This window comes from Euprymna scolopes, chromosome 33, assembly GCF_053919585.1.
Source record: "Euprymna scolopes isolate OS-2025 chromosome 33, ASM5391958v1, whole genome shotgun sequence".
In the NCBI taxonomy this organism is placed as follows: domain Eukaryota; kingdom Metazoa; phylum Mollusca; class Cephalopoda; order Sepiida; family Sepiolidae; genus Euprymna; species Euprymna scolopes.
The window spans coordinates 6863145-6877248 of record NC_136514.1 but is presented as its reverse complement, the minus strand read 5'-3'; the positions used below and the strand labels follow the sequence as shown (position 1 = coordinate 6877248).

General features: G+C 31.6%; 1 protein-coding gene across 1 annotated transcript in view; it reads right to left on the bottom strand.

Annotated features, from left to right (window-relative positions):
* Nucleotides 1–1244: 1244 nt before the first annotated feature.
* The window catches only part of LOC145258134 (uncharacterized), a 306677-nt gene continuing 293817 nt past the window's right edge, over nt 1245–14104 (bottom strand). The window contains exons 10-11 of the mRNA XM_080115878.1: nt 9445–10008; nt 1245–1812 (exon numbers count right to left, since the gene is read on the bottom strand). Coding sequence (XP_079972004.1) covers nt 1340–1812; nt 9445–10008 — 1037 coding nt within the window. The 3' untranslated portion in view covers nt 1245–1339. The remainder of the gene's footprint in view (nt 1813–9444; nt 10009–14104) is intronic.

Below are 14104 nucleotides of genomic sequence, written 5' to 3'. Positions count from 1 at the left end.
ATGAGGTATTATTTGTATTATTTACTATTATTTTGACTGTCTGCAAATTCAGTACACAAAGTTAAGATGCCAAAAGTGGACTGTTTACCTAAATATGGAAGGGAAGTCAGTAAACATGAAATGAAAAACAAAATCATATGGAACCACTTCTTGTTTTATAATGAAAAAAAAAAAATTATTTTTTTACATTTTTATAAATATTTTTTTATATCTAAAATATGGAAATATTTTATTTCAAAAAAGTAATTCAAACTTTCATAGTTTCTATAAATAATTTTCTAAATATTTTAAATATATTCATATTGAAAAAATTTTGAATTTTCACAAATTTTATCACAATTTTGCTATAATTTATCATAAAACAAAATGGCTAACTTGAATTGAATTACAAAATCTAAAGTTCCTTCATTATTTTTTATACAAATGTTTAAAATAAGTTTGTTTTTGATAACACACATTATTTATGAGAAAAAATTCTGTGATAAAACTTGTGAATATTATTTCAAAAAGATACCATTTATAGAAACTTAAATAATAAAAATTCTTGTTAGTTTTTTTTTTGTGATAACACCAGTGTTAAAAAAAAAATAAGAACTATCTATAGAAATTTAAAAATTAAAAGTTTATTTTTTATTGTTTCATGATATCACAAGAACTGTTAAAACTAAAATAATTTTTTTAAATGAATTATTTCCATATGGCTTCGTATTTCGTTTCATTTTTACTGACTTCCATTCCATATTTAGATAAACCGAGTCCACTACTAATATCTTAACTTTGTGTACTGAAGTTTTAGACATAGCCGTTATTTCCACATTTCAGACAGTTATCCTGATCTTGGTTGTTGCAATAGTCACAGATGCAGAAACTAATGAAATGCTGTAAAGATGGAAGCAACCGAGATGAGGAAGACATTTTGAAATATATGGAACGGGTGTCAGTTATCGAAATGAGCGGAGATTTAAAGAGTTTATAACAATCGAAGATTCAAGCGCACCCAGAAAAACTGCTGATGGAAACAAATAAAACAGACTTTTTTTAACGATGTTCTCCCATTCTAAAAAAAAAAAAAAAAGCACTGCAGATTTTTTTTCTTTTTAAGAAAAACTTTTTTACAGAAAGAGAAAATATAAGAAAAGAAAAAAAAAAGCAAATAAAAAAAAAAAACGAAAAATTTTTTTTGGAATAAGTTTTTTTTGTATCAGATTTTTTAAGCAGACGTGAATAATTTTACTCTTCAAATGTTTTGGATATTTTAGTTTTGTTTATTAACGGAGGAGCTCTCAGTCAACAACAACAAAAATCATGGGGGGAGGGAGATCCTTTGGAATGAACAATATCATACAGACGATTCCTTCAGGCAAGGTGCAGAGAGTTTCTCCTGATGAAACGCAGATTGTTGCCGCTTATACTTAGTCAAATAATATAGACGCTGGTGGTGTTCATTTTCTGAAAGAGACCGAGACGCCGATCCCTGAGATGAACCCATCTTATATGCCCATTTTGCATGGGAGTTAGTCTTGTAGGAAGAGACCAATTGTGAATCGGCACTGTGCGAATGTTGCAGGTGGATTCTTGAACTGTGCAAACTGGATGGCGTCATACGGCCATTTGTTTTAGGGGGTGCATGTCGAGAGTTTGCCCCAGCGGAGGCCTGTGGTTGGGAATGGGATTCAATGTCATGGCAAGTCCTGGAGCGTGCCATAAATGCTTGATCATTAGGTCCAAACTGGTCAAGGTGGCTTGGGCTTTCTGTCCGAGCAATAGTAGCATACTTTTTAACAGTTGGGTTAGACGCACAGGATTGTCCCCCTGAAATGAAAGAATTTATTTGCAATTAAAATTTAGCACAAAAAGTGATCATTTGTGTCGTATGTATTTAGATCTTGTTTTTTTTATATATTCAAATCTGATGGAAGCAGGAAACATGCACAACACAAAAATACTCAACAAAATTTTATGTAAAAAAATCATGTATAACAAAAAAAAAAAAAAAAAAACAACCTAGAAGTTAGTTTACAAAAATGGTTAAATATAGTGAATTCCTCTCAATTTCAACTTGCAGTAACTCATTTTGATTTAAATCAAATTTAATCTTTTTTTTTTTTTTTTTTATCAATCTATAATTCATTCTTTAGGACACATACTGGTGTTAATCGTGACACCCTGCGCTGAAGATTCCCGAAAGGATGAAACACTAGTGTCTGTAGGTATTTAATTATTATAGTAATAAAAAAATAATCATAACAGCCCCTCTAAGAAACTCGTTTCTTATCGTTGAGCACTTTCAGTTGAATTAAGTCGGTCAATTTAGCTCTTATGCATAGATCATCGTATAACGATTACATCACTGTCTGACTGACGTAAAGAACATTTAAAATTAAAATGTTTAAATTCAATGTTATTTCACGTGGTTAATGGTAGCCGAATGGATATGGTCGTTGCTAATCAAGCCAGTGATGGCTAGTGTTGCAGAGTTTGAATCTTTCGACTGGTGTTAATCGTGACACCCTGCACTGAAGATTCCCAAAAGGATGAAACACTAGTGTCCGTAGGTATTTAATTATTATAGTAAAAAAATAATTATATATATATATATATGCACACACACACACACATATTTATATATATATATATGTGTGTGTGTGTGTTAGGTTACAATTTTAAATAGTGAGTGATTGTTTTATTGGTGTTTTTTCAATTTAATACGCAAAATATTGTGCATAAAATCTTTATTTTAATACAAAAAAATGCTATGGATCAATATAATGAGTTTTCATTTTGTTTTCAAAAAATATTATTTTGTTTTTCACAAAAACATAAATTTTTTTTTTATTTTTCACAAAAGAAAGTTGAAACTTTAATGAATAAAATGATTTTCAGTTTGTTTGTTTTTTTTCACATGGTCCAAATTCGATTTTAAAACAATTTCTAATTTCCAACATCTCTTAAATCTAATTGTGTAATAAAATAAATTTGTTATATTTTTGTTTTGCAAAAACCTTCATGCCCACATTGACAGTTTTTCGATAAAATGAAATTAAAATGTTGCTTTAAGATATGTTATAATTAAGATTATTTGTTGGTGTGTAAAAGCGTTTATGAAAATCAGACATGTCTACTTAGAGAAAATCAAATAAACTTTGTTTTCTCCATCTCCCCTTAACATTAACCAGATCTAATATCAAACGACATTTGAAATGAGTATTGTTTGAAGTAATTGTCTGTATTTTCCGACAATCTCAATAAAAGTATTGTTTGAAGTTGAATATGTTCAGTTTTTCGTAAAAGATTCAATTATTTTGAGCAAAAAGTTCATTATTTGATAAAGCGTGAAATATTAAAAATTATAATACATATAATTCACATTCTTTATTTTATGTTTTCAGAAGGCTATTTTTTACTCACCAAATGTAAAAGAATCTATGTAATTTGACTACTTGGGATCGCAATAACATAACAATAAAAAGTCCTCATTTAGATAGCTCAATAATGCAATACTAGAGCTATAAATATTTCTTAAAAGGAACAGGCACTTATATTTTTAGGCTTGTATTGAACTACTATATGCCAACATGTGTCCAGAAAAATTGTACACAAGTTGTGACCAATAAAAGCCCAATATTTTGAAAAAGAAAATGTCCAACTCGGGAAAAAGGTAAAATTGTCTGTAAAATAAATAAATTCTATCCTGAAGAGAGATGCTGCTTTAACAAATTTTATATTACAGGACTAAAAATAAACATTGTCTTGAAACTGCTGTAAATTTCAATAGCATGATGTATACCTTTTTGGAAAAATTTGAAAATTTAACCATATATATATATATATATATATATACCCACACACACAGGGTGAAACAATAAAATTGATGTCCTAGAAAAGACGACATGATTCCATTTCCCTTCGATAAAAACCGGTTTTGTTTTGTTTTTTTTGCTGCAGTTGGCCAGTTGTGTACAAATCTCAAGAGCGATAAGAGCCTTCTATCATGTCTGAAAGTGACGCAATGTTCAACAAGCAAGATCGAAGATGTGCCGCTGTACAATTTATTCTCTCTACTGATTCAAGTTATGGCAACAAGACCATTGCCAGCACCATCAAAATGCAAATCAGATGGTTCAATGCTTGAGGGCATAGCTCAACCAAGTTTCCAGCCACATTTATGAACTTTTGTGTGATTTCAAGTGAGAGTCACATCATGCCACCTCACATTTTCGAAGTCTGTTTTAAAGTCAACACCAAAGTGTACCTGGATGTGCTGAAGAGTGTGGTGATCTGCTGGTGCAATCATGTGGCTGCTGACAGACCATGGGTGTTAGGGTTAGGGTCCACAAGTCCAAAGAGACTCACGCTTGGCTTCAGAAGGCGTACTGTGATTTTGTACCCTTCTTTCACTGGACCCTCGTCCTCCTCTGAACCCGCTGGACTACTTTGTTTGGTCATATGTCGAGAATATCTCCCAGCTTGATCGCCAACTACCCACCAAGTATTTGCTGAGTTCTTGCCAGCATTTGTGGAAAAGGCATGTTCTCAGTTCTAGACCCATATCGAGGTGGTGATTGAGACTGAAGGTGGCTACACTGAATAGATGTCAGCTCTACTACATAATCAAGTTACCTGAATTGAGTCAGAACATTAATAGATAAAACTCATACACATGGAATAATTTATATTAAAAATGTTTTAAATATTAAAATTTAAATAAATGTTATCAATAAAAATACAAATTGAATTAATAAACAAATAATATAAATAAAATTTAAAAAAAAAAACAAATTAGATAATTACAGAATTTATTGGTGCAATTAAAAATATCTAAAAAAAAAAAAAAAAAAAAAAAATGAAATCGGATAAGGGAAAAAAAACTTACTTTAATTATGAAATAGGTTATTTCCTTTCAATGGATTATAAACAAATAGTAGAAAAAAATTACGATCTCTCAATTTAAATGTTAAAAATGGTTAATTAAAACTAATTAAATGGCAATAAAAGAATTCTGATTAAAGTAGAAATAAATTTAATAAAAATATTTATATAAAATAAAATTTAGAGGTATGCAAAATTTGGGTCTAATCATCAATGGTTAACAAATCAATAGATTAAGTAATTAGTTCCGTATGAAAATAAACATAAATACACATTTTTAGTTATCAGTATTATCTAAGTAAATATATATAGATTAATTATAAATAATAAATGAATAAAATATTAAATAAAAAATTTTTTATTAATGTATATCAAAATGAATACAATTTATTAATATGGGAATTTAAATTTGGTGACGTTACTTGAAAATTCAAAGATGGCGTAATAAAATAAAATTTAATTGCAATTTTTCTCCAAATTTTCACATTTTGTCATCATGCCCATATGCCTTTATTTTATTCTAAAATTGATAAGTGTTTTTTCTTCTGATGAGTTAAGGGTGAAATAAATTCAATAATTGACATAATTACATGAATGATTTTGCGCTACAAAACAAGTGCTTTCAAGAATTTTGCATATCAACTTATTTAAAGGAATAAACAGTAAGATGGTTAACATCTTGAAATTTGGAATTTAGACTTTTGTCATTTATTTGTTATATGCTCTGTAGTTACATTGAGACTTATAAATTAAAGGATAGGTAAGTTACAAAAAATATATTTATGACAATTAAGCTACACAGAAGTTTCCATGTTTCATCCTCATAGGGAATCATCTGACTAAAGTTGCGACCCTTTATTGGGAGCTCAAAAGAAAAAAAAAAAAAAGCGAATGTTACTTATGTAAGTTTTGTAGAAAACTTTTTCTTCTGGCTAATAGCGTTTCTTAGGCAAAATAGAAGTTCATTTCAATTTTTTTTGCTTTGGCAATAATTTTTGAAATACAGGTCTAATTTTTCACTGGAACACAGTGTATAGGGATACTGCTGATGGTGTATTAGGGTTAGGTGTGATCCTATAGACCCATAGAAACTGTTGCAGTGCAGTTTCTATAAGTGTGCTGCATGATTTTTTTTAGTGCTCATTATGAAGTGTTCTGCCGTTTGATTGTGGGTGGTACTTAGTAGTCATCGCATGTTTAATTTGAAACATCTCACAGAACTCCTTAAAGTCCATGGATATAAACTGCTTAGTAGCCTTAAAGTGCTCTTTTATGTATATGCAAATAGACACTTTTACGTTTTACAATGTTTTTAAATTTTTATAGAAAGCTTTGTGTTTTGGTTTGGATTCCAGCGCATAGCACCCAAGTTTTTTTTTTTTTTTAACTTTTGAAATCACTACTAAATTTTACGTAAATGCTTAGTATAATCTTCTAATATATCAAATAGAAAATGTGTGTGTGTTTGTATGTCTGTGTGTGTGTTTGTATGTCTGCTAAAAACTTTTGACACACGCATCGTGATAAACTTGGTATTGTTAGAAAGATCAACCTTTCAGATGAAAAAAATTGAAAAATTGACCAAAGAGATTCATTCTACCCTGGTCAACTGGGCTGGTTTTTTACAAGGAGGGGTCAGTTTTTTTACAAGGAGGGGTCAGTTTTTTTACAAGGAAGGGTCAGTTTTTTACAAGGAGGGGTCAGTTTTTGCGCTGACATTTTTGCAAGTCATACACCTACCAATCTCAACATACGTTTATAAAACGTTATTTCGAAGGTCCATGATATCATAAGTCGTCGTGGCCGTGACAGCATGTTTGCTTTTTTCATCTCCGTTTCCTCTTTTGCGTTACAGGTTCAAGCCTGCCTACCGCAACTAATTTTTTTTCTTTTTTGCGCTCACTCGGGTATTTGTTGCTATTGTGATTAAAACATTTTTTTCTGGGACTTGGTTGCTCAATAGCCTTACTCTCTCCACCTGGGCAATGCCGGGTAGCCATGATAGTAATTAATAAAGAATTGGAAGAACTAAGATATCATAAGCATATTTTACAACTGAGCAACACCGCTAGTAATATATTACAATAGAAAAATATGAGCATGAAAAGTAATATGGTTAAGCTTAAACATGGAAAAGTAAAAGGACAAGATATTCTAGTAAAAAATATAATAAATTTATAACTAAAAATATTGCAGCGTTAAGAATTGATTATATAATGTTAAATTAAATTTTAAAAAAAATTTATTTTTTTTCAGTTTTAACAACTAGTCCTTTACTTTTCCATGTTTAAGCTTAACCATATTACTTTTCATGCTCGCATTTTTCAATTGTAATCCATGATTTTTCCAGGCTTCCAATAAATTCACTTGTTCTTTGTTTAATTTCAGTTTTATTTTTTTTCCTTCATAAACATAACATACACGTATGTAATAATGTACGGCACTTGTCTGCTTCAATAAAATCCCTCCCAATTATCTCCCTTTCATTCTGTCTGTTTCACTTGTTACTTCTCTTTTCACGACAGCAGTGAATTAGTAGCAACACTAGTCGCTGAAGCCAGTCACAAAACGTCACTCACCTCCTTACGGTTTTTAGGATTTTGAACACTACTAAATTCATTGTAACTTTTGTTTTACTGAACGAAAATTGAAAATTTTTCTTTCACAATATAGCTGAGAAGGTGATCTATAAACTGTAATAATTTTTTGAAATTCGGTCGAAAAATGAGTGAGTGGTGAAGCTTTAAAGCAGTTTTAAAGACTAAAACTGCCACCTACCATATATTCAAACACTACCGTGTTTGAATGATATAGCACCTAATAACATGAATTACATGCATTTTAATCTGACAATTTCCTATGAAGATGAAACAAAATGAAATATAAAAACTTGAAACATGCCAAGAATGTATTATTTGCACAATGGTATACAAGTTAAATGGTTTTTAACATATAACTTTCCTAAATTTAATAAAATACTACCAAATTAAACAATTTTTGCATTGTTGTACAAACTATTGTGATATGCAAATAATTTTCTAACATTATTCAATAACATAAAATGCTTAGTTTTATTTCTAACAATTTTTGCTACAAAACAATGAATTATTGTTTTACAGCAGATTTTGTTTGTTTTTTTATCCTCAAAAATCACATGAACAACACAGCTACATTGAAGAATATAATTGTCATTTGTATGGATGCTTCAACTATCAAAATAAAATGGTACAGGATGAGATTTTTCAGAATCTTTTAAATGAGGAATGATAATTTTTTATGTTATAGTCAGCTAACGTCCTTCCCAACTTCCAGCGTAGCGCTAGCGGAAGCGGTGACAGTGCAAATCAGTATATTTATTTATTTGTAGACTGCTATCTTAATAGTTGTTGTTTCAAAAAATAGTGAAACAACAACTATGAAGATGAGGATAACAGTTCACAAATAAATTACTCATCTCAAGGATTCAAATAATAATGAGGAAAATCATTTTTTTTCACTTTTATTGTTCTTCGGTATTTCTATTGTGAAACGATTTATTGAAATAAAATAGAAAAGGACATTGAAAAGTATACAATCAAATTAAGAAAATTATAAAAAAGATTTAAACAACACAATCTTTATCTGCATTTTTAATAACAAAATTTAAAAAATAAGTTTTTATTTTATTTGAAATATTATAAAAAACATGTTTATGAGAATATAAAAATTAAAGTTTTTATTACTTTAAAAATATTTTTTTATTTGAATATATATATATATATATATAAATATAGAAGTATCAAAATAAAATTATTCAAATCAAATTAAAATTTCAAACAGCATATAAAAAATGTATCCAATACATATTTCCAAAATTGTTTTAAAAGATTTTAAAATGTGTTCTCAATAATTCTTTATAAAAAAACATAAATAAAACTAATATTAATAATTCTTTATTAAAATATGACAGTAAAAACTTTTCAATGGTTATTAAATAAAAAAAAAGAAAGATTAGAAAAATGTAATAAAAAATAAGTACATTCATAGAGTAGATATAGGTGTGAGAGAAAAATAACAAAGGAAGTGATTTGCCTTGTCACAGTTTCCGGTAGTGCTATGTCAGAAGTTAGGAAGTATAACCACATTTTATTATCCAAACTAACATTCTCATCTTGGTTTTTATACTTCCATTAAGTTCCCAAATTCAAAAAGATGCACCTGAACAAGGTCAAAGGTTACATTGGCCAAAACATCGACAATGTAACTCAGATGAGAATGGCCGTATGAATACTTTAAATAACAAAATATAATAAACGTTAAAAGTTTGGATTTATTGATTTATTTATTGCGGACTATTATCCTCATCTTTTTTTTTTTAGTCATTTTACGTTTCAGCCAACTATTCCTCTAGCCTTCGTCAGGTGGTTACCGCAGCGGGATAGCGGAACGTCATGAAATAAAAAAAAAAATAAAAATGAGGATAATAGTTCGCAATAAATAAATGAATAAATAATACTCATCTCAATAAACATTCCAATGAGTTAAAAGTTTTATCGTTTTAAATCCTAACAAAAATAAAAGTAACAGTATACTTACCATTTTTATGCCAGTCATTGAATGCCCCTGCCATCAAACTGGGATGAAGTTCATCTTCATCCTCATTGTCTTCATCTGGGGTGCATGCAGACCGACTACTACTTGAATCGGCATAGGGAAAATATGAAGAAGAGGGAGAAGTAATGGTCCTCACTTGGGTGCCAATTGTTCCCTGGGATTCTAAAACCGCAACCGGTGCCATGTGGACAGGAGGTGGTGGAGGGGGGTGATGATGATGATACATTGATCGGACTGATGACAGAGGGGGAGGGAGGGACCGTTGCCGCCAGCGGGGAGTGGGTGGCGTGGAGCTGCGATATGATGCACGGCTTGTGGTTCGCACAGGCGGCAACGGGGGCTCTTCAGTGTTCAGTGAAATTCCATGCAAAGGGTAAATCCAATGGCTTCCTCTTTGAACTTCGTCAGTTTGTCGATTGAACAAACTCCGACGTTGGTAGAACAACAGGTAGGCAGCCTTTGTTACAACGTCGTTTTTTGAGATTGGTTTGACACGGGAATCGTCATATTGGTACCAGGAACCATCAATTGGATTCTTACAAAAAGCTACAATATAGAAAATGATATAAAATCTTGTTAGAGGAAACAAGTTGAAAAAAAAACAAAAAAACATCCATTATCTATAAATATAAAAGCGAAAATGTATGTATGTGTGTATGTATGTGTGTGTATGTATGTGTGTGTATGTATGTATGTATGTATGTGTGTGTATGTATGTATGTATGTATGTATGCATGTTCGCTTTTTGTGTATGTCCGAGAAGAGCTTTTTTCTGAGAAGCGATCGATCGACTCACTTAAAACTTTTTATATCACATCTAAATGATAATATCTATGAGTTAAAAACGGGGGTCGCCTGTCTATTTAATTTGCTCGACTTTGAAAAGATAAATATTCAACATTATTCAATTTGGACAATCCCCTTTTTATGGGGAGCTGGTCCCCCCCTCCCAACATCTTGGGGAAACCAAAAAAATAAATACTACTGCCCACACTCAAAGTTGACCTCATAAAATCATTAAGTACAGGCACCTGCTAATCCCTTAATACTTAAATAAATTCAAACATGTTTCCGTTACTATTTCGTGGTGGCCCAGTGGTTAACGATGCACTTTTGTTTCTTTACACTTTAATTTCCAACTTCAACTCAAGGGTTCGGGTTCGATCCTTCATACTTACCTACCAAAACTTTTTTTTTTATTAATTTAAACCCCATCCCCCAACACAAACACCTGGGCGTTTTGATTTACCCAAAACCACACACACCTCCAAACACTCGGGCATTACCGGATATCCCCCGCTAGTATATATATATATATGTTATATCTTATATAAATAGGTTTGATTGTTTTTGTTTTACAGCATATCAACCCTTTTCGGATTATTTAATGCCGAATCCAGTAATTTTGGCAAAAGTTTTTATGCTTCAAGTTCTTTATGTCTTCAAATATTTAATCATAACCAGCCTGGATGCCTGGCATTGCCTGGGTGCCTGGAGGTGTGTGTTGAGAAAAAAAAAAGTGGTAGTAGGCAGGCTGGCTTGAACTTGTACTGCAAAGGAGGAAAAGAATGTGGAAAAAAAAAAGTGATATCTTTGCTGTTGCATCCATCGCAAAACCAGAAGTGACGAACGTCAAAATTAAGGCTAGTCAATCAAAAGAGTGGATGACTTTCGAAAATATCTGCGAAAAAAGTGACCTTGTAGAAAACTGCCCCGTTGAAAGTGAAGGAATTAAGTTTTTGGCCAATTTTTCAATATTTGTCGTTTGAAGGTTCAAGCTTCAAAACAATACTGATCTCGTGAAAATCTGTCCTCTCTATCGAAAGTTTTAGGCAGAAAACATACATACATACACACATACATACATTTAAACAGACAGGCGAGATATATATTAAAGATGTTTGCTTTGGCTGTTTTGTTTTCTAGCAAGGTTTCCCAACCTTTTTCAGCAAAAGCCCCACTCATTGAGAACACTCAGATACCTACTACTGCCCACTTCCTTACATGCACCCATACATAATTGTTAGTATTGGAAGCACATAATTAAAGTGAAAATAAATAATTGAATATTCCTATATCAATGTCAACATTACAAGGTTTGATTCTTGAAGTAATTTTTCCAATTAAAAATAAGTGCAATGCAATCAATTTCCACATGAACTGTGAATCCCAAAGAAAATGTGTTGAGAAGCACTTAGCAATATCACTAGAATCTCTCAGTTTTTCATCGCCCTTCCCCTAAAGAATCACAGGAACCTCCTATGCAATAAATTTGTCCACGGTTCAACTGAAGTCTCATAACGCTTCCCCCCCCCCTCCCCAGTGGGCGGTACGGACCCCATTGGGAAACCCTGTTTTACAGCATATCAACCATTTTCGAATGATTTAATACCCAATCCAGTAATTTTGGAAAAACTTACTATGCTTCAAGTTCTTTATATCTTCAAATATTTATTTATGGTGTTTGGTTTGATTGTTTTGTAAAGGAAAATTGTGTTTTTACTTTGCAGAACATGATTGAGTTTTGAAAAGGGATATCAAACATCAATGCATCAATGTTTGGTGCATTTTAGCTCCTCAGTATCTCCAGACAGCCTGATCTTGTATATAAACAGAGATTTTGTCAATCTGTGGGTTGGTCACAATTTTTTTTAAAGTAATTGCAAAATTTATCCCATTTCGAAATATCAAAGATCTTCACTACTTTTCAGGATGGAAAATATTGTATTGACTGTAAATGAAATACCAACAAATAAAGCTGGTATCATGACTGGAATCAAAACAGATTTTCAGTCTTAGGTTTTACCAACTGACCTATTTGGATTTTTAATTTTTATTTTTTATTTCGGACTATTAGTCTCATCTTTATTAGTTGTTGTTTATTTTTGTTTCTTTTAATCTTTTTATTGGTTCACAAATAATAAATTCCAATTAAGGAATAATATATATATATGACCTATTTGGACTTTCTTCCATCTCTTTTTGACGGAATTGCACTCTTCATGAATCATCACCATTGACTCTGGTTCTGCGCCATTCTGAACAGCTCAGCCATGTTAATGCTCACGATGTTTTGCACATTGTCTGACATTTTGATTTTTGGTTTTCCACATCCTTTGCCAGGGTTTCTACCAAAGAGTACATCTTTTGTTTGGCCGTTTGTTCTGGCCACATGCCCCAAAAATCTCAATTTCCTGTCATTGATGTCGGTCCAGCATTCTTTAGCATGGTCCAATCTTCTCTAGAACCCATTCGTTTGTATGTTTGTTCACACAGCTTACGTGAAAAAGTTTACCGTAGCAGTACAATTCAAAAGTAACAATTTTCCTCTTGACAACGTTCTTCAAGACCCAACATTCTGCTCCGTATGTTGCTTTTGAGAATACTAAAGCTTGCAGGAGCCATTTCTTTTATTTCGTTTCGTTTATAGCGCTTAAAAATTTAACATAAAATAATCATAGCTTTGACGTAACATTAATTTATGATTTACATCAAGTTTCAAAACCTGAATCCAAACACAAGCGATAATAAAAAAAATAAACAGATGACTGGAAATTATTTTAATAGTTCTAAACATTGTCTTCCGTGGCTTTCCTCGTCCAATTAACTGTTACCTCAATTGTCCTATATCTACTAAGCGCTCATCCATTTTTTCAACATGACCATACCATCAAAGTATTCTCTTCTCCATACTTTTGTCGATACTGTTCAGGTTTGATCTTCCTGGGGTTACCAAATCTAAACAAATCCATCTTATCATTCTTATATTACCATTTTTCTCCATGCAATGCATGTCCTCAAACCCTAACTGGTTAGGTTTCACTTCTATACACTATCAGATGTCATACACAATCCTGATACTCTTCCCATAGTCAACAGTGGTAACACTCTGCTGATTAGTAATGGCAAAAGTTTCTTGAACTTACTCCATCCACTCTTAATTCTTGCAATCACACGAGCACCTGCTCTTCCTTGTGGTATCACCAAATATAACAAAACCTTTCAATATCCTCAATATTCACCATCCAAATATGTTTGTCCACATCTGAGTTCTCATCCATCTACAGTGTCTTACACTTGTTTGGTTATCTTCTCTCGACCTTCCAGTAATTCCACCGCACTTTTCTTATGTAATATATATCGATCTCTACTACTGTATAAAAGGAACCTTGTGTGTGCATGAGTTTGTTTCCTATGGACTCCTAAACTGCTGAGCCGATTTCTTTTTAAATTTCATACAACTGTAATTCATGTGCTGGCAGTGTTCTTAGATAGGTTTTGTATAGGAATGTCTTCAATAAGTATTGATAAAAAAAACTTTTTTTTTAATTTGGTAAAAGAAGAAACAGGCAAGTTTGACTAAAGTCAATGCCTTATACCATCTAACATCACAAGTGCATGCGAGAAGTTCTATTACCGCACAAATAAAAAGGCCAGGTATATAAAATCAACAGTAGGTTCTTTGATATGACAGGAACATGTTCAAAAAGATTGTTTCTGTTTACAGCACAACTGAACCATGAAACTTGCATTTTAAACTAATTTGAGCTATTATATAAAAAATAATTTTATAAAATCAACTAGGTTCTCTACAGTGCAATGTAAACTACAATGTATTGTGGATTAAATCAATGTGAGGGAA